The following is a 22,669-nucleotide window of genomic DNA, read 5'->3' as shown; positions in this document are numbered from 1 at the left end:
TAGGCCCTTTTCACAAGTAATAGTGACATTTAATTTTTTTGTGATTGAATACAGAGAAATTTTAGGGCATAGTTGAGGCCGACATATAAATGTGCACAAAATTGCAGTCACCATTACTGAGTCTCCTGCTTGTTTCAGAGTAGTTGCAGTGTACATTTTGTTTCTGGTTATGTCAGTGAACGTTTCTTTAATTAAATAATACCAAAACAATTGTGTCAACATGTGTACAACCAAACACACTTTTATCATAAATCAGCCATGGGCAACTGGTGGCCGATGGCTTCGTTACTTGATTTATTTATTTTTTTTTAACAACCACAAAAAAAATCTTAAAAGAAAAACAACTGATGAATATGAATTAATGACTATATAAATCCTGGCGAAAATAAAATAAAAAGAAAAAGAAGGCTGAGAAAGTGTGACTCTGTGTGTCCCGAACCACAAGTATGCAAGGGTCGACTGTAGTTTTAAGTTGCAATATCATCATTTACCACTAGAGGGCAGCCATGCCTTAATTACACTTACACTGAATTCTTGCACTTTATGTTGTTTTGCTGTTGAGCAGTTATGTGCCATCCTTGAATCGTAGTTTTTGTGCTAGAAAATGTGAATATAATAAAAACACATACTTTGTACATAGGCACATATTTAGTTTTTATGCAGCATTCTTGTCATACATCTGAAAATGTGTAGTCCTGCACTGATGAAAAATTGTGGCTCCTTTAACCATTTAGCACAAAATTAAGCTCCATTACACAATGGATATAAGGTTAACCTGTACAATTTCATTGAAAAAAAAAAAACAACAATTTTTTGAAAGGGGAAGTAATTGAGACGAAGTGGTTACACACCCCAATGATGGGGGGCGAACTCTTGTATATCCACATTATTTCAGTTTTTTTTTTTTTGGAATTGCTCTCAAAAGTATTTAAATTTTGAATTTATTGTACAGGTTAAATGATTCATCTTGGTCTCATCTTTTAAAATCACAAAATTCGGTAATTTGATCAGGGTGTGTAGGTTTTTTATATCCACTAATGAGCAAACTACCTGGCTAACTAGATAGATATGAAGAAAAATATGTAACTAGATAACAGAAGTCAGACAAGGTGTTACTATCAACACGTGAATATGCCAAGAATTGACAATGTAGGTTATCTCAGGAAGACAACCTATTTAAGCAGACATTCATCTGACAAGATTTTCCTGTTATGTAAGTAAATCAGCCTGCTTTGTGTCCAAAGAGGAAATGCGGCCTATTTTCACATGCTTCTTTCAAAAGACATGCCACTTGTGTCGAATTTCACCTGAAAAAAATCTTGTGCGAGAATACATTGAAGTACAGGGTGGGCTCGCTTTGCGTCGGTTCACACGAATGCATTGTCACGCTTCAAGCAGGAAGTTTTATACTCGCTACCAAATTGCAAGTTCCTCAAATAACATTTGGCCTGTGTTGAGTGTTAACATCTTGTTCAACTTTCTGATAACATGATGGCCACCATGGTGAAGTGGTTCCCCCCCCCCCGAAAAGGGGTTAGATGCGTTTCTAGCGATTTGGAGATCCAATAGATGTATCAATAAATATGCCATCACAAAGTTAATGAAGTAATGCTCTTCTTTGAGTTGTAGGTAAACAATGTATTACAAACCGGTTTAGGTGCGATCCATTTCCAGTACAGTTCTACACTACAAACCACAATAATATACATGCAAAGCACGATCCTCAGCATTATTATTGGCGTCAACTTAACTTCATTTAAATCACTTTCACAACAGCTGCACCTGTAACACAGCACTTTTCACAAATATTAAATCATACCATCATGAACAACCAAACAAAATCTTGTTCTCCGAAGACAATATACCACAGCTTATTTTAACAATGGCCATTACGTTGGTCATTATTATTAGTAGTATCAGTACCATGATTGATTTAATTGTTTTGTGGTTATATATTATTATATCACCATTTTATTATTGTTTCATTAATGTTATATTACTGCCACAATTATTCAATTAGTTTTAAATGTCATCAATACCATGTATTTTATGACCCATATTATTGTTTTATTATTATTGTGTAATTACTCACGTGGGATATCATCAGTAATATTATTATTAATTGACTGTATTTTATTGTTTCTTAATATTACTATTAGTAATAGTTTCACCAATATTAATATCCTTGTTATATTAGTATATATTATTAATCAATCATTATGTAATTATTACCATTGTTATTAATATAATTATATTAAATTATTTTCATTGCTTATTAGAATACCTATTTTATTTGTATTACTATTATTATATGTATCACCTGTCACCTTTTAATTTTATAAGCTTGTTCTCTATTTTTTTATATTTTTCACTCTTATCATATTATTATTAACTATATTGTTTTTATTGTTATTGCATGATTAATCATGTGTAATAACATTATAATCAATATTATTATTGTTGATTTATATTTTTGTTTAATATCACTATTAGTAGTTGTAGTATCACCAATATTAATATAATTTTATGTGATTGTACTATTATTAGAACAATCGATATTATGAATATTATCGTGTTATTATTATTATTATTATTATTATTATTATTATTAGACTGTTCGCGCGACGGCTCTTGCACATCCGGGTCCTCGCCGCAGTCTGCCGCGTTTCCGTAGCCTGTTAGCAGCTAACGGCCAGCAGCTAGTCTCCCTTCCTTCCATTCCTTCCGCCCCGCTCACCGCTTGTGGGAGGGTGGAGGGGCAAAGAAACGGGCTGACCGCAGCTCGGTAGCTCGAACACCGCCAATGCACGGCGCGTAAATGCCGGGTTGACGCTGGGCCACAAAGCGGGGGCAATTTCCAGTCGATGCCGTTCGGCGACACCCTCCGCACCCCGCGAGATGGACACGGAACGGCGTTGAAAAAGTGTGCGTTAATCAAGCTAACCAGCTAGCTCCCAGCCAGCCTCGCTAAACCCTCCCCTACCCTCGGCTAGCTATTTGACGGCAGCTCGGCTCGGCTCGCTCCGTGCGCCGCGTCTGCCTGTCACCGCCAACCCCCACCTCCACCTCCACCACCAAATAAAATGAAGAAGTTCAACATTCGTAAGGTTCTGGACGGCTTAACGGCGGTTTCCTCGTCTTCATCGTCGTCGTCCGCGCAGACGGGGGCCGCCAAGGAGAATGACGCCGTCCCGGAGAGCCTGCAATCGGAGCATTTCCAGCTTTGCAAGGTGCCGTATTTCTCCCTCCTTCTCCCGGAACTTGTAGCCTCCTACTGCGGTGGGCATTCGGACTCTAAAACGAACTTGCGGCTCTCCCGTCCGTACTAGTCGGATTTGTGTGTGATGGCCGGCTGCCAATGAGCGTGTTTGCGCCACACTGACTTGTCGCCCCCGGCTCACTTTTTTTTTTTTCCAACCCCGACTTGCCTGCCGGACTCGTCGGCTCGCTAAACCGGGCTGCGTTGCATCATGTTCCCATGGTTGAAAGTCGACTTGACGCTGCGCTGTGGTGGTCATGAGAGGTGTGAGGACAGAAAGAATAATGGACCTCACTTCATAACACTACATGCAATTTTATCATTGTTATTATATTTGACAAGTTTTAATTAATGGGCTTTTCAATGTATGTGTAATGTTTCACGTCTGCCTCCCAGTTCTGAGGCTCAGGATTCAATTGCATGTTCTCCTTGTGCTTTACATGAATTTTCCTTGGGGACTCCGGCTTTATTTTGTGGATAGGTCAGAGTGGTTGTTTGGCCTGCTGTTAGTTGGCAACTAGCACAAGGTGTACCCCACCGCTTGGCTTTAAAGTCAGCAGGGAGAGGCTCCAGCTCACCTACTTCAAAGCTTCAGGGAATGGATGGATGTTTTTTTTTTTAATTTTATTTGGGGGGGGGGTACTCCTTCTATCTCCTTTAGCAGGTAAAATGTGTTCTCTGTAGAGTTAAAGTCTGATAAGAGAACAAACCAGCAACGTGACAGGAAATATTCACAGTTCCTGATAATGCAGAATCAGGTCAAAATGGCTACTTTAATCAGAGTACAAAGCACCAAGAAACAGTTTGTGTGTGTGTGTGTGTGAGAGCATAATTGCCTTTTTGCGAGTAGCTGTTAGAAAATATCCCAAAATGCCTCATGCTGATTCCTCAACATATCTCCTTGACCATTTGGTTTTGTCTGCCTCCTCTGATTGTCTGACACGTTTCAGTTGATAATGTCCACCAATAAACTGGTACAGGTTGAAATTTTTAGGGGTTTAGGGCTCACTTGTACAGCGCTTTTCTACCTTTGGTACTCAAAGCGCTTCACCTACCTCATCTACCTGCTGATGACGTAGCATCAGGAGCAACTGGGGGTTCAATATCTTGCTCAAGGTTATTTCGACATGGTGACAATGGGCAGGGATCGGACCCCCAACTAGGTTGGGAAACAACCTCTCTACCGCTGAGCCCCTGTTCTCTAAGTCAACGTATTAAACTCACAGTGACATTTCAAACGTCGTCATTTGAATTGCCCTAAAAACTAGACAAGTGGCAGAGTCTTAACATGATGTGCTAGTGTTTTAAGCACTTCTCACCCCACTGTTCTGACGTTCCCTTTTGGTGTTTCAGGCTTTACTATGTGGAATTTGCATGTTACATGCTTGTTTTTCTCCAGGTGCCCAAATATCCAAAACATGCTTATATGGTTCATTGAGGACTCGCCTGCCTTTTTGTTTGCGGATATGCATCATTTGATTGGCTGCCAATTCATAAATACGGTTGGCCAATTCCCTCGTTACGTCATGATCAATTAAGCGTCGAAAAGGCCTGGGGCCTCATTTAAAAAGCCATGTAGACGGGTTATTCCCGAATGACTCAGAAATTGGAATTTTGATCTTAACCCGAATATTGACTGCATGTAAACGCACTTGATAATCTGATTATCGGATCATGCTGAGTAATTATTCCCACTGGCAGGCACTTTTTAAACTAATTTGCATGTTTATATAAGGGACGGGTGACTTTGGTGCTGCAACATTTCCGCTTTGATTGACATTTACAAAAGGAATGTGGTTGGCTTCATGTATGCGCATAGATCTATGCAACTGGAAGAGGAAAAAAAAACGCATTGAAAAATTGTTACAACATAAGGAGTGACAAAATCTACAGTTTGGTGCAAACCCAGTAAGAAATCACGCTCTGGTGAACTCGGCAACATAAAAACACCTAAACATCCACGAAAGACAATCGTAATGGATTTCAGAATCAGAGAAACTCGTTTACAAACAGCCAACCAAGACGGGACAATCGCGAGGAGGGAGGCCTGTCCAAGTTTACCTAAAAGAGAAGTCGACATGATGAGTGTTTGATGCAGTGTTCAGCGTGCAAGCCACTCATAAGACTCGGTAATAGAAATGCTCGATTGGATTGTGCGAGAAATATCTTACAAAGCAAGTAAAAATCGTTGTAGTGAAGGCCTGGCAAAGCATTGAAGAGGAGGAAAGCCGGCGTTTGGTGATGTCAAGGCGTTCGAGAAGCGTTTAGAAATGCACTCGTTTCTTTATTTAATTTGTCCTTTTGAATTTTGAGCTCCAGAAGTAAAGGCATGTGTTTAAAAATATGATTTAGTTCCTCGGGATTTCAGGTAATCTTTTTGTTGAAACCTCTCAATTTCGACTGCACCTGAATTTTTTTTTTTTTTTTTGATGAGAATTCTTTGTGTACATGTACGGAGCCCAAAACATCCTCTCTGGACAAATATTGATGGGCCAAACTCTATTTACGTTGCAGGGACTTCTGACTCCTTTTTTGGTGACTTCCTCTGGCAACGTTGCAGTGCCACGTCAGGCCTGGAAAATAAACGTTTCAGCATCTTAGTGTGGACCTCCACATTTAAAAAATAAAATAAAATAAAAAAAAAAGGGAAATTTCTGTTTTTAATGATATATTTCAAAAAATAAATAAATAAAAAAAGTGTTTCCGTATGGACTGGTGTTAAATCTTGATTCGGGAGGGTTTTATTATTATTACTTATTTCAATATTGTCGTTTGCTTTTTGTATAAATGAAGGTGGGGTAAAATACAGATTAAAATCTGATTTTTATTTTTTTTTTCGTATTTGTGTGTTGATTTTATTTTAAATCCATATGACCTGGCCCTTGGTTCTATTAATATTTCTCATGCAGCAGATAACTGTGCTTGCTGGCTCTCATTCGAATTGTGCTTTGTCTCTCTCCTAGACTGTGCGTCACGGTTTCCCGCATCAGCCATCCTCCATGGCCTTTGACCCCGTGCAGAAGATCTTGGCTGTCGGGACTCTGACCGGAGCTTTGAGGCTGTATCCTTTTTTTTTTCCCACCTCAAGACTAACGCTAGGAGAATGATTCAGCAGTTTCTGTCCAAACTGCCACCCTCATAAAACCTCAGTTATCTTTAAAAAAGTTTTAGGTTTTATTTATTTTTTTTTTACATCGAAAATAAAGTAAAAATAAAAAATACTCCCCTTTAAAGAAGCTTCACGCCAATGTGATGGAACCTGACATAGTTTGGTTGTACGAGCATAAAATGGGCTAACCGCACAGATATCGATCTTTAACGCAGAGAACCCACAAAATTGTCAGAACAGAAGAAGAAGAAATGAATCAAGCAATCAAATAAGTGTTGTTCATAAGAAGCTAATACCGTCGTCTCACTTAAAGCGAGCACGTTAACGCTCCGGTGTTCGCTAAGCCACCCACGGCCTTTGAGAGTTTGTGTGTGAAATGCTGAATGAAAAAAATATGTTGGTGAGATATGTATTTTTACTAAATAATGTAGAATGGGAATGAATGCGGAATTATTTTGTGGGATGTGGACTTTTTTGGTGCGTTACCAAGGTGAGAAAAAAATGTGCTGAATTGTTTGGAATCTTAAATGGGAGCTATGACGTTAATCTGTTGAATGAAGAGGTCCTTTGTGGGGGACGTTTAGTGGTGGAAAATGTTGAATTTACTGGTCAGAGGGATTTTTGGACCAGTTGAAAATTGTTCCCAAATTGAACTGAATGAGCTGAATATTTTCAATTTCAAATGGGAACAAAGTGAATCTGTTATGCATGCATGGGGATTTTTTTTGCTTGAATGTGTTGAATTTTAGAAACTCACTGGTTAGCACGATGGCCTCACAGTGCGGAGGTTGTGGGTTCAATCCCAGCTCCGGCCTTCCTGCGTGGAGTTTTCATGTTCTCCCCGTGCCTGCGTGGGTTTCCTCCGGGTACTCCGGTTTCCTCCCACATTTCAAAAGCATGCATGGCAGGTTGACTGGACATTCTAAATTGCCCCTAGGTATGAGTGTGCCCTGCAATTGGTTGACAACCAGTTCAGAGTGTCCCCCCCCCCCCGCCTACTGCCCGAAGATAGCTGGGATGGGCTCCATCACCCCCCACGACGCTTGTGAGGAGAAGCGGTACAGACAATGTATGGATGGATGATTTTTTTTTTTTTTGTGTGTAATGAGAAAAGTAATAGCATGCGAGGCGTGAATTTGTGGAATCTGTTAAAATTGGAACGACGTCAATCGGAGGAAATATGTGGAAGTAGATGCGTGTCAAAAATAATGGGTAAGAATAATACTGTAAATCCTGGAAATGGTTGTTACATTATTATTAGCACCACTGTTACATCACAGTGGGGCGGCAGAACTTGCTTACAGACTCATTTCCAGAAATGGGCCGATAACTAAAGATTTACCTCCGTAAATTGTCCCCTCTGAGAAACGCAAGCCGTTGCCTCTTGGAGCACTGGAGCTTGTTAGTGGCATCCGCGCACTCGCATGAACAGCGTGCGCCGCCTACTCCCCCTTTACCATATGGCCAACAACCACCCCTATACGAGTGCGCCACTGTAAACAACCTCTGTCTGGACCGAGCTGTGCGTTTGTTTGCACATTAGAGTCTGCACAACAACAAACACTCGGACCCTGTTTTGCCACTTACAATATTTACAAACTTAGTGACATCCAATGGCTTGTCAATGGGGTGCACCTTTTGTGCCAGTACTCGTACCGTTTTAGTCCAGGGAAATGCCTGGGAACTAGCGTTAAATCCTCCTTGGAAACAAACAAGGTCCTTTTTGGTTAACGTTGCAAAGACAAAAGAAACTAAGTTGTTTGGTCTGCTGCTGTTAGTCCACCCACATTCCCTAATTAAGAGTCCGATGTGTCGACACGGCGATTCTGGCGTCCGTGCGGGCCTGATGTGCGGGTCGGAGCTGATGGGATTACTGTCGCTCAGGCAATTGGTCTATTTATCAAAAGACAAGCCGCTTGGATTGCTTCCCCCCCCTCCGCCCCAGCCCTCGTCGAGTTCGGAAAAGGCCGTCACAGCTTGGCGGGAGTCAGCTCAATGAGGTGGCGACAAGCAATAAATGGCGGCTTTTACAAGATGTGTCCTCTGCTACATTTGTTTAATCTGCTTGTTAGCGTGGATGCGCCGTCGACTGCTCACTCAGCTACACGCGGCCTTGTTGTTGACCTTCTACGTCAATTTTCGATATGATTTGAGCAATGTTGAGAGCTTTGATGCTTGTGCGATAACGATTCGCCCAAACTCACGGTTTTATATCCATTTTTACACTGGTCAAATCAGAAATTGATTTATGTGTCCCTAAAAGTTCTCCTAGCACATCAAGTTTTTGATTTATATTCACATTTTGTTTTCAAGTTTGACCGAGCAATCCAGATGTTACCATAAATTGTCATTTATAGCAGTAATGTTTTGGGGAAAAAAATCCACCTGTTGCAGAACCTAAAACGTAATTCACAAATATGACTGAATACATTACTACATGCCATATTATACTATTGTTATTATATTATTATTGTATTATGGAAACCTGATGTGCCGGAGGAAAAAAAGGGCAGAATCTGACTCGGCACAAATAATTGGTCTAGACAAGTTTACTCCCATCTGTTAATTTAAAAAAAAAAGTACAAATATCTTGACCAGTCTTTTTGTTTTGTGCTGCTTTGGTCTTCAGATTTGTGTGATACTGGTTCCACGGTTATAATTGGAATGTTTGTAGTTTTCATGATGCTTAGTTATTATTTTAAATTCTGTCAATTCTAAAAAGCTCTTAGTGTGGGTTTATTTTTTCGTAGTTTCTAAAAGTTTTTAAATAGATTTTGTATAGTTTGTTTTTTTGGAGTATTGTTTAATGTGAGATAGAGAGAGGGTCACAAGAAGTAAGGTGTAGTAAAGTAAACTAAACTACTATTCCCAAATGACTGTTTGACCTTTCAGCCGAATACTAATACTCAATTGCCTACATTTAAAATAAGATCCAGAAAGCTTTTATAGGAAACTAATTAAAAAGCACTCATGTTTTTATGTAATAATTTTTTCCCAATTTTAATTTTGGTTCGTTAGTTTTCATTGAAAATAATAGCCTTGGCTCTTTCAAATTGAGTTAACTCGTAAGTTTGACATACGATGAACTGAGCTCACGGAGATCCTGCGGGATTCCAGATGTTCACGCAAACGTTTTGCCGCGTGTTCAGTCATTGTTTGCTTAATGTTTACTTCTTCAGTTTGCAAACAAAACTTAAGCTGGAAAAAGGACCCTGCAACTCTAAATTTGGACTTGCCATCGTCGCCCAAAATGCTGCGGTATAGCAGGGAAGTCAACTCGGATGTAGCAAAGCTTCACCGTGCACATGCGGTCTCGTCAGATCACAACGCCCTGTTAATGTTACTGCCCCGATTCCCCCCCCCCCCCGCTTCAGTGTGATGTCCAATCTTTCTCTCTCATTCGAAAAAGTCAATTATTGGCGATTGCAGTCATAACGGCACTTTGGCCTGGAATTGGATTCCCGAAGCATTTGGCTCGCTACAAATGACGGCAATAAGAGTCAAACTGTGCACTACTGGTGGCGGGGAAAACAAACTGTTAAACATTTCCTCCCCTCAAGGATTTATTTGGCCCTGAGCATTCCAATATCAGCAGCTTTGCTTGTGCCAAACATCTCTGCAGGAAGGAACCTGAAATGCTAACCAGCAAATGGTGTGTGGGTGTGTGTGTGTGTGTGTGTGTGTGTGGGGAGGGGGGGGCGGGTACTTGGCAAAAGAAATGAGAATACAATAACCAGCACATGATGGTCATGTGCTGCTGCCTCTTGGGCACACTTGCAAGAGAGGTTGTAAATCGCAATGAGTTTTTAAACCTGGCTCCACTCCCACCCCAATAAAAAAAAAAACTAAATAAAAATAAAAAAAAAACACACACTTGCTAATCCGAGTTTTAATTAAAATACAGATGGTTGGAGCGTGTCTTTCTGGACGGAGGTCTTTTTTGGGAACATTAAATTATGTAAAAATTACATTGCAACTATCATAATGGGGGAGGGAGGGAGAGGGAGAGGGAGAGGGGGAGAGAGATAGAGAGAGAGAGAGAGAGGAGAAAAAAAAAAAAAAACTCTAGTTAGGACAATTTTTCAGTATCTCTGTGTGACAGGCTACTGTGTCATCCTTAAAGATCCCCACCTCAGTTTGTTGAAACTTTTGTTTGACCTCCCCCCGCGCGTCAAATGTCGTCAGGATGGCGACGCGGATGTGTGGTCGGGTTCCTTCAGTAGAGGCGCCTTGTTTGTCTGGAGCGTTTCCTCCTGCGCTGTTTGCAGAAGGTGTTTTAATTTTCTCTTCTTTGCTGGGCCCTAATGAGTCCAGGTGTCCGTGTCCATCCACCCTCCTCCTCTTGCTTTTTTAAAAATGTGTATTTCTTTTCATCTCTGTGTCCTAAGCAGGCAGACGAGACGGAAACAGTCGCGCAACGAGTTGAGCGAGCAGATGGCCGCCGTCGGGGGCGAGCTGAGAGAGAGTTATAGCCCAAATCATGGCAGTAAACAAGACAGACAGGCCCACCCCACCCCCCTGCTCGTTTGATTTATAGCGCGATCGCTCAATTTGTTTGCATAGCGGGCACTTCTGTGGGTAACACTTGCTTCGTGATCAAAGTGAGATGATATGCTGCAGTGAAGTTTCACTTTTACAATGAAAAGGATGCTCATGTTTTCATGGACGCTAAGGCTAAACTATTTTGAACAATAATCTAACCTGCTTTCTGAAGCTGAGCCGTGATTGGTCGTTAGCTGTGACAAAATGGCCGCCCCCCTGACATGGCTACAAATTGAAGTTGATAAGCTTCTGTCAGCGTTCACGACGACGATTTAACAAAATTCTCCCAAACAAATGAAGTAACTTTTTTTGCTGTTTTGCAGACCTGCTCAAAACTGCCAAAGATTAGATAGTTTTGAAGATTTAACCCTTTGAGGCTCAGTTTTATTATTTGAATTATTGAGCGTTTATTTTAAAAACACACACACATGCAATAGGTGAATTATTTTCCTAATTGTAGTCTAGGGGCATTAATTGCCCGTAAAGTCTTGGGTATGTCAAAGATTAGCAGCAAAATTCATTTTACTGCATTCGTATTTTTTATGTGGTTCCAAATGCTTTTTAAAAGCATGCGTTTTATAATGCCAACATTATTTTTTTTTACCCATTAGATTTGATATTTTTTTCCCTTTTATTAATATACTTCATAAAGGATTTTTATTATGGGTGTAATGTAATGTTATCACTGTACTGTTTATTATTTGGGAAAATATTCTTTGTTTTTTTTTTTTTTTTTTAAAGAAGAAAAATTAATAGGGTTAATATCCAATAATGACTCATTGGATCAGGACTGAAGTTGTTTAAGAGATTCAAGCAAAAGAAATAAAGACTAATGATTTTAGAGCCGTTTGTAGCTGTCTACTTTTTGCCACATTTGTCTCTAAAAAGTAAGTGCATTTGTGAAATTCACCAGCATCAGTCCTTGCGCGTGTCCCCGCTCTCTGTTCATGTGTGTTTTTCCTTAACCGAGCCAACCCTCAGCTTCGGCCGTGCGGGTGTGGAGTGTTATTGTCAACATGAAAGTGGCGCCGGTGTCATCCAGCTCCAGTTTCTCATCAACGAGGTTTGATTTGTAGATTTTTTTATTTATATTTTTTTTTTCTTAAGATTTTTAAGATTACTGTTCTTGACCTTTGCCACATGTCTACATTAATGGGTATCAATATTGGTTATCTTGATATATATATATATATATATATATATATATATATATATGCCATAATGTGCGTATTTGTATTGTCGTTCAAGAGCACTGTTCGTGTTCCCATTCCCTCAAAAACATGCTCCTATTAGTGGTTGAAAGTTTAATTAAAGTATCTTGAAATAGAAAAAAATGAAGCCAAGTCACACACACTGCAACTCCAAAGTATTTCCCGCCCTTTGCACCATGATGGCATGTAATGCTCTCTCTTTCCTCAGGGGGCGCTCGTGAGTGCCTTAGCTGATGACAGCATCCACCTGTGGAACCTGAGGCAAAAGATCCCCGCCATCTTGCATTCACTCAAATTCAACAGGGAGAGGTACAGTAAGACTTGTGGCTGACGATAACATTATTGACGCCCGTATATCCTGTCCGTCACTCGACTATATATAGTCCGCTTCATTTGTGCGACCCGGAGCGAGGCCTTTGTAATTCAATTTTAGCAATTACGGGCAGTAACAGTCACTGGCGGAGCTAGAGGGGGGGTCGCAGGGGTTTCCTGCAGTCCAATTTGGTGTTGAAAAACTGACTGGTAGGGCGTAGCAGAAACACGTACAGAATATTTACGACAAGGTCTTCATCCCGATGTCCTCCCGCAGAATCACGTACTGCCACCTGCCCTTCCAGAGCAAGTGGCTTTACATCGGCACGGAACGGGGCAACATCCACATCGTCAACGTGGAATCCTTCACCCTCTCAGGCTACGTCATCATGTGGAATAAAGCCATCGAACTGTGAGTCCCTCTTCCCACATCTCCATTCCTATTCCTGTTTTGCTCTCCCCACATTGGTGGTATTTGAGTATAAATGTGAATGCAAAATGAAGTAACCCAAAATATAAAACATTCAGCCAATACAAATGTTTACAGCTTTAGATTCTATTGTTTGTAGTTCTCAGTACAATTTCCTCTTAAGGTCCTCATCACTTTTTTTTGTTGTGAGGTCTGCCTTGGTTGCACAGAGCGTACGACCAAGAAGTCATTGTTTATCATAACAACAGGGGTGGGCAAACATTTTGATTGGCAGGCCACAATGGGTTCTAAAATTTGACAGAAGGGCCGGACCAGGAGCAGATGGATGGGGTGTTTTGGTAACCTCATCTCAGAGAAAAGACAATACATTTAATTTTAGATGAAAGTGAACAAATTCATTACAACAATATGACAAAGCACAGTATTTAAAAAATAAATCATTAATTGAATTTTTGTCAAGTTTGGCGGGCCGGATTAAAATGTTAAGCGGGCCGCTTGTGGCCCCCGGGCCGTAGTTTGCCCACACCTGCATAACAACCACAGTCAAGGTGTCATGAAATAAAATGCACATGTACCAAACTTGCCCAACACACTCACAGTACAATTGCAATACAACTTTATTTCCATAGCACATTTCACAACAGCTGCATCTGCAACTAAGCACTTCACAAATAACATCAAATAACGACACAACAACAATCGATCTGATTGCTGCATCTATCGCATCCACTGATTTGCTGGCTAACAAGCAATCAGAGTAGGGCTACCCGATTTTTGAAAAAAAAAAAAAAAAGTAATTGCGATTATTCAGACCAATATTGCGATTACGATTCGATTTGCGATTTTTGTATTTTACGCATTGAAATGCATTAAAATGCTACTCTTGCTCATTGATGTCTCGTTCATTTAAATATGTAAGAAGCGCAGTGACCCGGCAATCTCTTAATTGCTTTTTACTTAGATTTGTTTCTGCTTGTATTATGAGTGTGTTGGGCAAAGTAAAACTGGGGGTGGGCGGGTCTGTTGCAGATGTTCATCTATCATAGGTGCATCTGGAATCTATCCCCTGCAATTAAACAGGGTCACTCTGTATTTACTTGAAATGTATGGTGTGTCACATTGTGATGATGACTGAGTGGAGCTGCTGTTGGACCCCCCCCCCCCTCCTCCTCTTCCTCCCACTCCGCCTCGCCGCTGCTGCTGCTGTATCGACTCATCAGCGGCAATGAGATCATTAGCCAGCCGAGCCAGACCACCGCACTCGCAGTCGGCGACACTTTTCTCTTAGGCCAGACGCACACTCTCTTCCGCTCTCTTGTTTCCACGGTGATGCAGTCTTCTCCGCACTCTGTAATCTCTCCTGGAACCCTCATGTGACCCTGCGTTCTCTCTCCCACCCTCCTTCCCTTTCTTCTCTGTGGCGCGCCTCCTTCCCAAATGAGACTAAAAATGGTGTTTTAACAGAACTAACAGCCGCATGTGACTTGTAGGCTTCCTTGTCCAAACACATTTCCCTTTTTAATGTTGTGTTAGCTGCATGCTAATGAATGCAAGGATGGCTAACCGTAGACACCTGTTTTTCTTTCCTCCCTTTTAACCCCCCGCACAGATCCACCAAGACACACCCAGGGCCTGTAGTGCACATCAGTGATAACCCCATGGACGAAGGAAAGGTAACCCCTTGCTGTTCACTTGACACGTCGCTAAAACCGCAAATGATTCAGATTTATGGCCGACAGGAATTTTCATTTCGGAACGGGGACAAATGGATGCAAATGAGACAAGAAAGTGACAAAACGATACCCTGAAGTTGGTTTATTGTTATTATTATTTTTTCATTACTTTGACAGATTGAGTAAAATGTTTGTTTTGCACCATTTTCAAGAACTGTTCTCACTTCGAGCATGATATCACGCGGCCTTTGCCAAACCTTTTAATCCGCACGCTCCCATTAAATCTGTAGAGTTGGCGCATCCTCCCACCCAAAAGGATCCTCACAAAATAAAAACATGCTGCGTTATATTTTAGCGGTTCTCAACATGTCCCCCGAATATCATTCAGTTGGAATTCATTTTAAATTGTACCCCGACACCAAGTTCACCTATCGACACAAAATTGGATGGACATTTCGATCCCAACAGGATGCACGAAAAAGTCTAAAGGACTCGTGCCTGAAAAGGAACAATTTGCTTTGAATTCGCCGCTCGTACGGACGAGGGAGGCTTTTTTGATGAAGTCCTAAAAAGGAATTTGTTGTTTGAAGTCACGTATACGAAACAGACAGGCTAGGATAAATTCTTCTTCTTTCTTCTTTTCTTCTTTTTTGCTTACAGCGTCTCATTTGGCCAGAGAATGCTGTCAAAGTTTGATCATTTTCAGAATTTTCCAACCAGAAAAAATGGGAATCGTTCATCTGTCTTTTGTTTCTGACTCACATCATTCGCCATTTAAGTTGAATTTAAACTCATTTGGCCATCGTGTGAATAATTCTGGTTCAGTCGAACTGATAATTCTGGACCTCAAACTGCTCTAGAGGATGAGACCTTAAGCAGGACCTCCTCCTCAAGTTTTAGGATGCAAAGGAGTAACAGGCTGTGCCCAAACTGAATGGTCACAAGTGATTTGACGCAAGTTGCGTGCGTGTGTGTTCTTGTCACCAAAGCTCCTCATTGGATTTGAGTGCGGCGTGGTGGTGTTGTGGGACCTGAAGTCCAAAAAAGCTGACTACCGCTACAATTATGATGAGGTAAGGCCCGCCGCGTTTGTTGTGTTCCGCCTCGATCGCTGCTTCAACTTCCTCCCTCAGCGGCATTGCTCAATGCCGCAGCAAAACCAGAAATACAAGACACGATGAAGATTGTCAGCGTCACGTCTCGTGGCACTTTTTTAAGTGGATCAGCCAGTCAGCAGCAGTTTGGATAAAACTCGGCAAATGACAGCAATCGCTCTCGTTTGAAAATTCTCCAAAATGTGTTTTTGATGAGCTTCCTGACTGAATAGTTGATTTTGCGCCCGAAATGTTGGGTTTATTGAATGTCGCATTTTATGTGGGAACTATGGCTGTAACAAATGATTATTTGAATAGTGTTGACTATTTTGTTGATTTATCGATGAATCGGATTTAAAAAAAAAAAAAAAAAACATTTACTTTCCATCCCTTTATTCAAGAAAAGGAAATCATTGCAAATCGACTCTGCGGAAAAGTTGTTCATGTTCAAGGGCGTGGAGGTAAACCGCACGTGAGAAGCATAATTTGCATACATTGGCGCGCGCACACACACTCAACCTCTTGATCACAAGCGACAAGCATATGGTAGCAAGCCCAAAACAAAGTGAGCAGACTGATTTAGAAAAATGTTCCAATTTTTATTTTCGCCCCCGTAATTTTGCTATTACCGTTTAATTATTATGACTTTGCGAGCTTTGTTTTCATAAAGCACACTCCCTAGTGTCGCTGTCACTAAAGTGGTAGCCTTCAAGGTCTCAGTGAGTGCCTTGCAGTCCTGTTCTAATTCTAGCTCACCGGTGATGGGACATTAAGAGTTCCTAGACGTCAGGAAAAAGTATCCACGGTGAAATTGCTACACCTCGGTTCTTGTAACGTTTGCAGGTGATCGAGTGTCTAAATGGAATTCCAATATTCTACTTACTTACTATTGTCACTGAAAAACACGTATGTCCATTTTTTTTCCAGAATTATTTTTTTAATTTTGATATGAATGGAGTTTCTGCATTACAGACATCCCACTAATGTGAAAATTAAAAAATGACTACAAAATTGGACATAAGTGTTTTTCACAGGACAGCAACAATCCTACTATACTTGTATTTTATCCAACAAATAGGAAGTAAAAAAAAAATTATGGTGGAGTAGAAACAGCAGCCGTACCACCTGAGATGAGGAAGTCAAGTCATCCTCAAAAAAAAAAAAAAAAAATACGCCCCACAAGTACCTCTCCTTTTCAAAAAAGTTAGCATTTAGCACGCAATGCTAGCATTGCAGTCCTCCTCATCCCAAGGTGCTCGTTCTTTTCCAAACCATGTTCCAAATCATAGTCCCTTGCTCATAAAAATGCACTCTTTATTTTTTTTTTTAATTTCGAGCAGCTAACTTAAGCTCACGTCGCAGTCTGCCTCATCACCCCTTGATTCTTGTTGTCAAACAGCACAAATGCACGCCGGTTACAGTCGGTCCAAATGAAATGTCAATACTGGCTGAGTTTCCCATCGACGAGAATCCCACTGTGTGCGATTTGCTGCCTTCCAGGCCATCCACTCAGTTGCATGGCACCACGAGGGCAAACAGTTCGTCTGCAGCCACTCGGACGGCACCCTGACCACTTGGAACATACGAACCCCCGCCAAGCCGACACAGATCATAACGCCGCATGGTAGGAACTGTTAAGTGCACAAACACCTGCTTTACATAACTACACACCGATGCCCGACACTGACATAATTCCCGCAACACAATTTAACACCAGGAAAGCAGCCCAAGGATGGCAAGAAGCCTGAGCCATGCAAGCCAATCCTGAAGGTGGAGTACAAAACCACACGGGTAGGGTAAGTGGCACCAACACGCCCATCCTGTCTTACCCACGACCAGACTTCCACATCCTGTCTTGAAAGAAGCCTTTCCTGTTATTCTGTCACAACAGCTCGTTTGTGTTAGAATAATTTTGATATATATATATATATATATATTAGGCCTGTCAAAATTAAAGCTAACTGTGGTGATTAATCCCAAAATTTTTAACTCAGTTTGATTTTATTTAAAAAATAATTTGCATACTTTGCCAATATTGTGCCATATTAGCTGTCTTTAGCACGTCTCAGAACAAAACACTGTTGAAGTTACCACTGGGCCTTTCAAACCAACACTGCTGGAGTGTGGCGCCTGCGGGCAGTTTTGAGAAATGTTTCGAAAATAAATGTCTGTAAAGATGTCAACATTTAGATCGTATTCAAGAAAGCTATTAGAACAGCCTTTGAATTAAATATACTTCATATTTGGTGATTTTGCATCAATATGATTCAAGTAAATCTGTTATAAGCTTCACATAAAATAGTAGTTGAAAAATGTGATTAATCATGATTAATCATGGAATTTAATTAGTTTTAAAAAATTAATATATATATATATATATATATTTATCAAGCGATTAATTTTTTTAAACTAATCGAAAAAATTCCATAATTGCGATTAATCACATTTTTTCTACTATTTTTTGTGAAGCATTTAACAGGTATTTACTTGAATAATATCTTTTAATTAATGTAAAATCACCAAATATGAAGTGCATTTTAAATCAAAGACTGTTCTAATAGCTTTCTTTGATCCTCAAATACGATCTAAACGGATTCATCTTTACAGGAATTTTTCCTAGAAACAATTCTCAAAACTTATTCAGTACATTTAGTTTTAAGTCCTACACAAGGCCCAGTGGTAACTTAAGCAGGGTGTTTTGTTCTGCGATGATGTGCTAAAGATTTATAGCTAATATGGTACAGTGTTTGAATTTGGCTTTGCAAGATATGCAAATTATTATTTGAAGTAAATAAAACAGAGTTTATTGAGTTCAAATATTTAATCGCGTGAATTTTTTAAAAGTTTAATCTTGAGTTAACGCTTTTTTTGACAATTTTGACAGCCCTAATATATACACATATATATAAATCTGAGACGTAGTTTCAGAAGTTTCTTCTCTTTAATTTTGCCCAAAGAAATTCCCCAATTTAATTATAGTTAGGTAGTTTTCATGACCTATAATAACCTTGGTGCTCACACATAATGAAATCGGTTAAAAACCTGTTTAAAGAAACTCTCACAACTAGAATGCTCTTCATACCACGCGACAAATGATTTATTGTGAGAGACAAACTTGTAAATCTGTTCCGCCGTTGGCTAGACACACGAGTCGACGTGCCTGTTAGAAGCCCTGCACCATTTAAAGTCCCTGTAAATAAAAGCAAATTCATTTGGGAATTTGACACACCACAAAGAATAGTATTGTTAACCAGTCTGTCAAATTTGAATGAATTAAAAAAAAAAAAAAATATATATATATATTGCACATTTCAAAACAAATAAACACCTCTCTTAAACAATCAGCAACATAAGACAAACTAAAAGAGGCTTCAATCTCCCTCCCAACACCTAGAGACCCGTTTATGGTTCTCTCCGGCGGTCTGTCCTACGACACGGTGGGTAGGAGAGCCTGTCTGACAGTGATGCACGGGAAGAGCACCGCCGTCCTTGAGATGGACTTCCCTATCGTGGATTTCCTCACACTGTGTGAGACGCCGTATCCCAACGGTGAGCGTCAAGTCACCGAACATGCTTTTGTATCACTCGAATGGAGCCATCAGTTCCATTTCCACTTATTTGACGCTTTCGTTTGTTTTTTTTTAGACTTTCAGGAGCCGTACGCCGTGGTGGTCCTCCTGGAGCGGGATTTAGTCGTCATCGACCTCGGACAGATTGGGTACCCGATATTTGAGAGTCCCTATCCCCTAAGTATCCATGAGTCTCCGGTGACCTGCTGCGAGTACTTTGCTGACTGCCCGGCCGAACTCATCCCTGCACTTTACTCGGTGGGCAGCCGACAGAAGAGGCAAGGCTACAGCAAGAAGGTGGGCCCTCGCTCTTGACTTGTACTCCCAAAATATCATACACTCATGATTCATTTCATGTGAGTAGGATTGGCCCATCAGCGGGGGAAACTGGGGGCAAGGCACGCAAAGTTACCCCGAGATCATCATCACTGGGTGAGTGATTACTGATAAATTGTTGGATAAATACGTGAAGTTCTTGATTCATGTTTGTTCTTCCCCCTCCCAAAAAATAGACATGCTGATGGCTCCATTAAATTTTGGGACGCTTCTGCACGTAAGTAGACAAACGCCTCCGTCAAGCAACCATCGGTTTCAAATGCAACTCTCATGCAACCATTTGGGTAGCGATCATCAAATGCCTTCCTCCAACTAAACTTCAATATATAGCCAAAAAAAAAAAAGCTCCTCCCTCTAGCGACAATTTAATGCCTGCCCTAAGCAACCATCAAGTTAAGACTTAACACTTCTCGAACACTGTGTCCGTTTAAAGAAGGCAGAATACAATTATTGCCCTCCTTAAGCAACCATCAGTGTTAAAAAAGAAAAATGAAATGCCTCCTTCCAGTAATTAGCAACACCAGACAAATAAATACCTCCCAGGTATCCAATTCAAAGAAGAATAAATCTCCCTATCTACCATTTGTGAATGCCTCCCTCAAACAATCATTAAGAGAAACACACTTCAAGTACTCAATTGAAGACAAACGCATCTCTCAAATAATCATCACCTTGAGACCCACTCATTCAATCCAAAAAACATACATATACATTTTCAAAAACGTAGTGTCCGCCTCCCAAAGACGTATTTATACGTCTTAGCCTTTTTTTTTTTTTTTTTTTTCGCGTCTTAGCTCCGTGTTTTTATAGCATTAGAACACAATATTTTGTTGGTCTCACAAAATCAGTCAAAAGCCAGAAAAACGCCGGGATTGAGGGGATTCCTCTAGTGAAAATGTCTGGGATTAAATGAGTAAATAAACACCCCTCTCAAATAATCATTAATGTAATGCATCTGCCTCCCTCAAGCTATCAATTAACATCAAATCAAATTTTATTTATAGAGCACCTTTCATACATAAAATGCAGCTCAAAGAGCTGCACAATAAAAACATGCCAATTACTTAATACAGTACAAATATGTGCCTCTCTGCATGATTCTGAAACTCTTCCATCAAGCAATCATAAATTTTAAGACATACTGTGTATGCAGAATGTGCCTAAAGTTAAAGTAACCATCAACTAAAGACAAAGCTTCCCTTAAGCGGTCATTAATTTATGCCAAACAAACACCTCCCTCAAGTGCACAAGCCATTGCAGTCTGTGATTGTTACCATGGAAACCGGCCAACTTACCCGTTTCCTGCCCCAGTGATGCTCCAAGTGCTGTACAAGCTGAAGACGGCCAAGGTGTTTGAGCGGGCCCGCGGCAAGGAAGAGAAGGCCAACACGGACATCGTGGATGAAGATCCCTTCGCCGTCCAGACGCTGTGCTGGTGCCCCGAGAGCAGGATGCTATGTGTGGCCGGCGTGTCGGCGCACGTCATCGTCTACCGCTTCAGCAAGCAGGAAGTCACTACCGCCAACGTGCAGGTTAGGATTTGTGTGCGATAGGATAAATAGTGTTCATCATGTCGTCTTTTTAGCGGTTGCTAAGGTGTGGGAAATTTCTGGTGTACAGTATTTACATGGGAATTTCAGATTGGGAATTTTGCAAATATAGCGGGAATAACTGTGCAGGATTGCTTCTCCTGTGTCACGGTCCTGCTTTATAATTTTTTTTTTTTTAGATACTACAATTGTTCATTTTACACTTTTTGTACAATATTTTTATGTTATCCATTGCCCTAGATTTCAATATATTATGCGTTTAAATGTTTTGGTATTGTTTTCAGTGTCTTTAAAGATCTTAAAATTTAAGCGCTCTAGGTAAATATCAATGACATAAAAATGTATTGAATAGGTTATTTCTATCTTGCGGATTTCACTTATTCAGGGGATTGCGGTTTTCCAAATTGGGAGCTAAATATTTTTTTCTTTTAGTAGTACATGTCAAATCACTTTTAATTACCTCTCATTTTCTATCACGTCAAAATTAGAAAACAATTTTAATTTCGCAAGCAAAGAAAAGATACAGCTAAGTGAAAAGTTAAAACATTAGCTTGCTTTTTTTCTTTTTTTTAAATGTTTTAATTTTTTAAATAAATCCTAGCACAGCACCCTTCAAAACTTTAATCATCCTGCTGAAGCAAAGACTAAATAATAAATAATGGGACAAACCCAGACATCTAATCACAGTTTCATTACAACAGTTAATGCAACCAAAACTTCCAACACTTTCATGAATCCATGATTTTTATTTTTTGACTTAGAATAAGTAGATGGCCCACTTTATTTATCACAGTCATCCCACAAATAAGCACCTCCCCCAGAGTCACCTCCCCGGTTCATATTTTTCTCTTACAGCTCTTGGAGGTACGCATGCAGTGCGAACAGAGCGACGTGGACTCACCCGACACCGCCGGGGACCAGACCCCCACGCAGGCTTCCTCTGTGCCATCCAGCCCCCAGGAGGGCGACCCCCCCGCTACTGCCTCCACTCAACCTTCTGCCGGTGGAAACAGCAGCAATTCTTCGGTGGACGGCCCGCGAGACAACATACCCTGCCTCCAGTAGGGAGAATTTATTTATTGGTCCCATAAATGTTGATTGCTGCTCTTTGTCCAAACAACACACATTGTTTCCAAAAAAAAAAAAAAAAACTGCTTTATGTTGGCAACCATCGTGATTGATGCGAAACGTTAGCATTGCTGATTCACCTCGCAAGTCAATTTGTTCTTAATTGTCACACAAATATATTATATAATATATTGTTTGCATTCAGGGTGCGCGGCTCCCCTCTGAAGCAGTCTCCGGGCTACCAGGTGGAGCTTGTGGTGCAGCTGGTGTGGGTGAGCGGGGAACCACCTCAGCAGATCACGAGCTTGGCCATAAACTCCTCGTATGGACTGTGAGTATCTCTAAAGAATCCACCACATGCTTTTTTATTTTGTAGATGATATGCACTATTATGAACAAAGGATTTATGAGGTATTCAGTTTGGGATGAAAGTTAAGGCTGATCCTAAAATTCAAGAGAGCCTTTACAAGGGAATTTAATTTGAGCTTATTTGTGATAGACTGGGGCTGATACCGA

The 22,669-nt window shown here is 40.6% G+C and overlaps 1 protein-coding gene across 4 annotated transcripts in view; it reads left to right on the top strand.

Moving 5' to 3' along the window:
* The first annotated feature begins 2,649 nt into the window (after nucleotides 1-2,649).
* The window catches only part of stxbp5b (syntaxin binding protein 5b (tomosyn)), a 32,207-nt gene continuing 12,187 nt past the window's right edge, over nucleotides 2,650-22,669 (top strand). For all 4 annotated transcript variants that reach the window (XM_088312275.1, XM_088312267.1, XM_088312259.1 and 1 more), the window contains exons 1-16: nucleotides 2,650-3,230; nucleotides 6,223-6,320; nucleotides 11,892-11,973; nucleotides 12,330-12,430; nucleotides 12,711-12,845; nucleotides 14,473-14,536; nucleotides 15,526-15,609; nucleotides 17,131-17,254; nucleotides 17,348-17,426; nucleotides 19,025-19,179; nucleotides 19,276-19,496; nucleotides 19,564-19,631; nucleotides 19,712-19,752; nucleotides 20,847-21,067; nucleotides 21,941-22,146; nucleotides 22,359-22,484. In XM_088312275.1, coding sequence (XP_088168401.1) covers nucleotides 3,084-3,230; nucleotides 6,223-6,320; nucleotides 11,892-11,973; nucleotides 12,330-12,430; nucleotides 12,711-12,845; nucleotides 14,473-14,536; nucleotides 15,526-15,609; nucleotides 17,131-17,254; nucleotides 17,348-17,426; nucleotides 19,025-19,179; nucleotides 19,276-19,496; nucleotides 19,564-19,631; nucleotides 19,712-19,752; nucleotides 20,847-21,067; nucleotides 21,941-22,146; nucleotides 22,359-22,484 — 1,952 coding nt within the window. In that variant the 5' untranslated portion in view covers nucleotides 2,650-3,083. The remainder of the gene's footprint in view (nucleotides 3,231-6,222; nucleotides 6,321-11,891; nucleotides 11,974-12,329; nucleotides 12,431-12,710; nucleotides 12,846-14,472; nucleotides 14,537-15,525; nucleotides 15,610-17,130; nucleotides 17,255-17,347; nucleotides 17,427-19,024; nucleotides 19,180-19,275; nucleotides 19,497-19,563; nucleotides 19,632-19,711; nucleotides 19,753-20,846; nucleotides 21,068-21,940; nucleotides 22,147-22,358; nucleotides 22,485-22,669) is intronic.

Source organism: Idiotropiscis lumnitzeri, chromosome 1, assembly GCF_059441095.1.
Source record: "Idiotropiscis lumnitzeri isolate Australia: NSW breed Sydney's pygmy pipehorse chromosome 1, RoL_Ilum_1.0, whole genome shotgun sequence".
NCBI classification, from domain to species: Eukaryota; Metazoa; Chordata; class Actinopteri; order Syngnathiformes; family Syngnathidae; genus Idiotropiscis; species Idiotropiscis lumnitzeri.
This window is presented reverse-complemented; position numbering and strand designations above follow the sequence as displayed.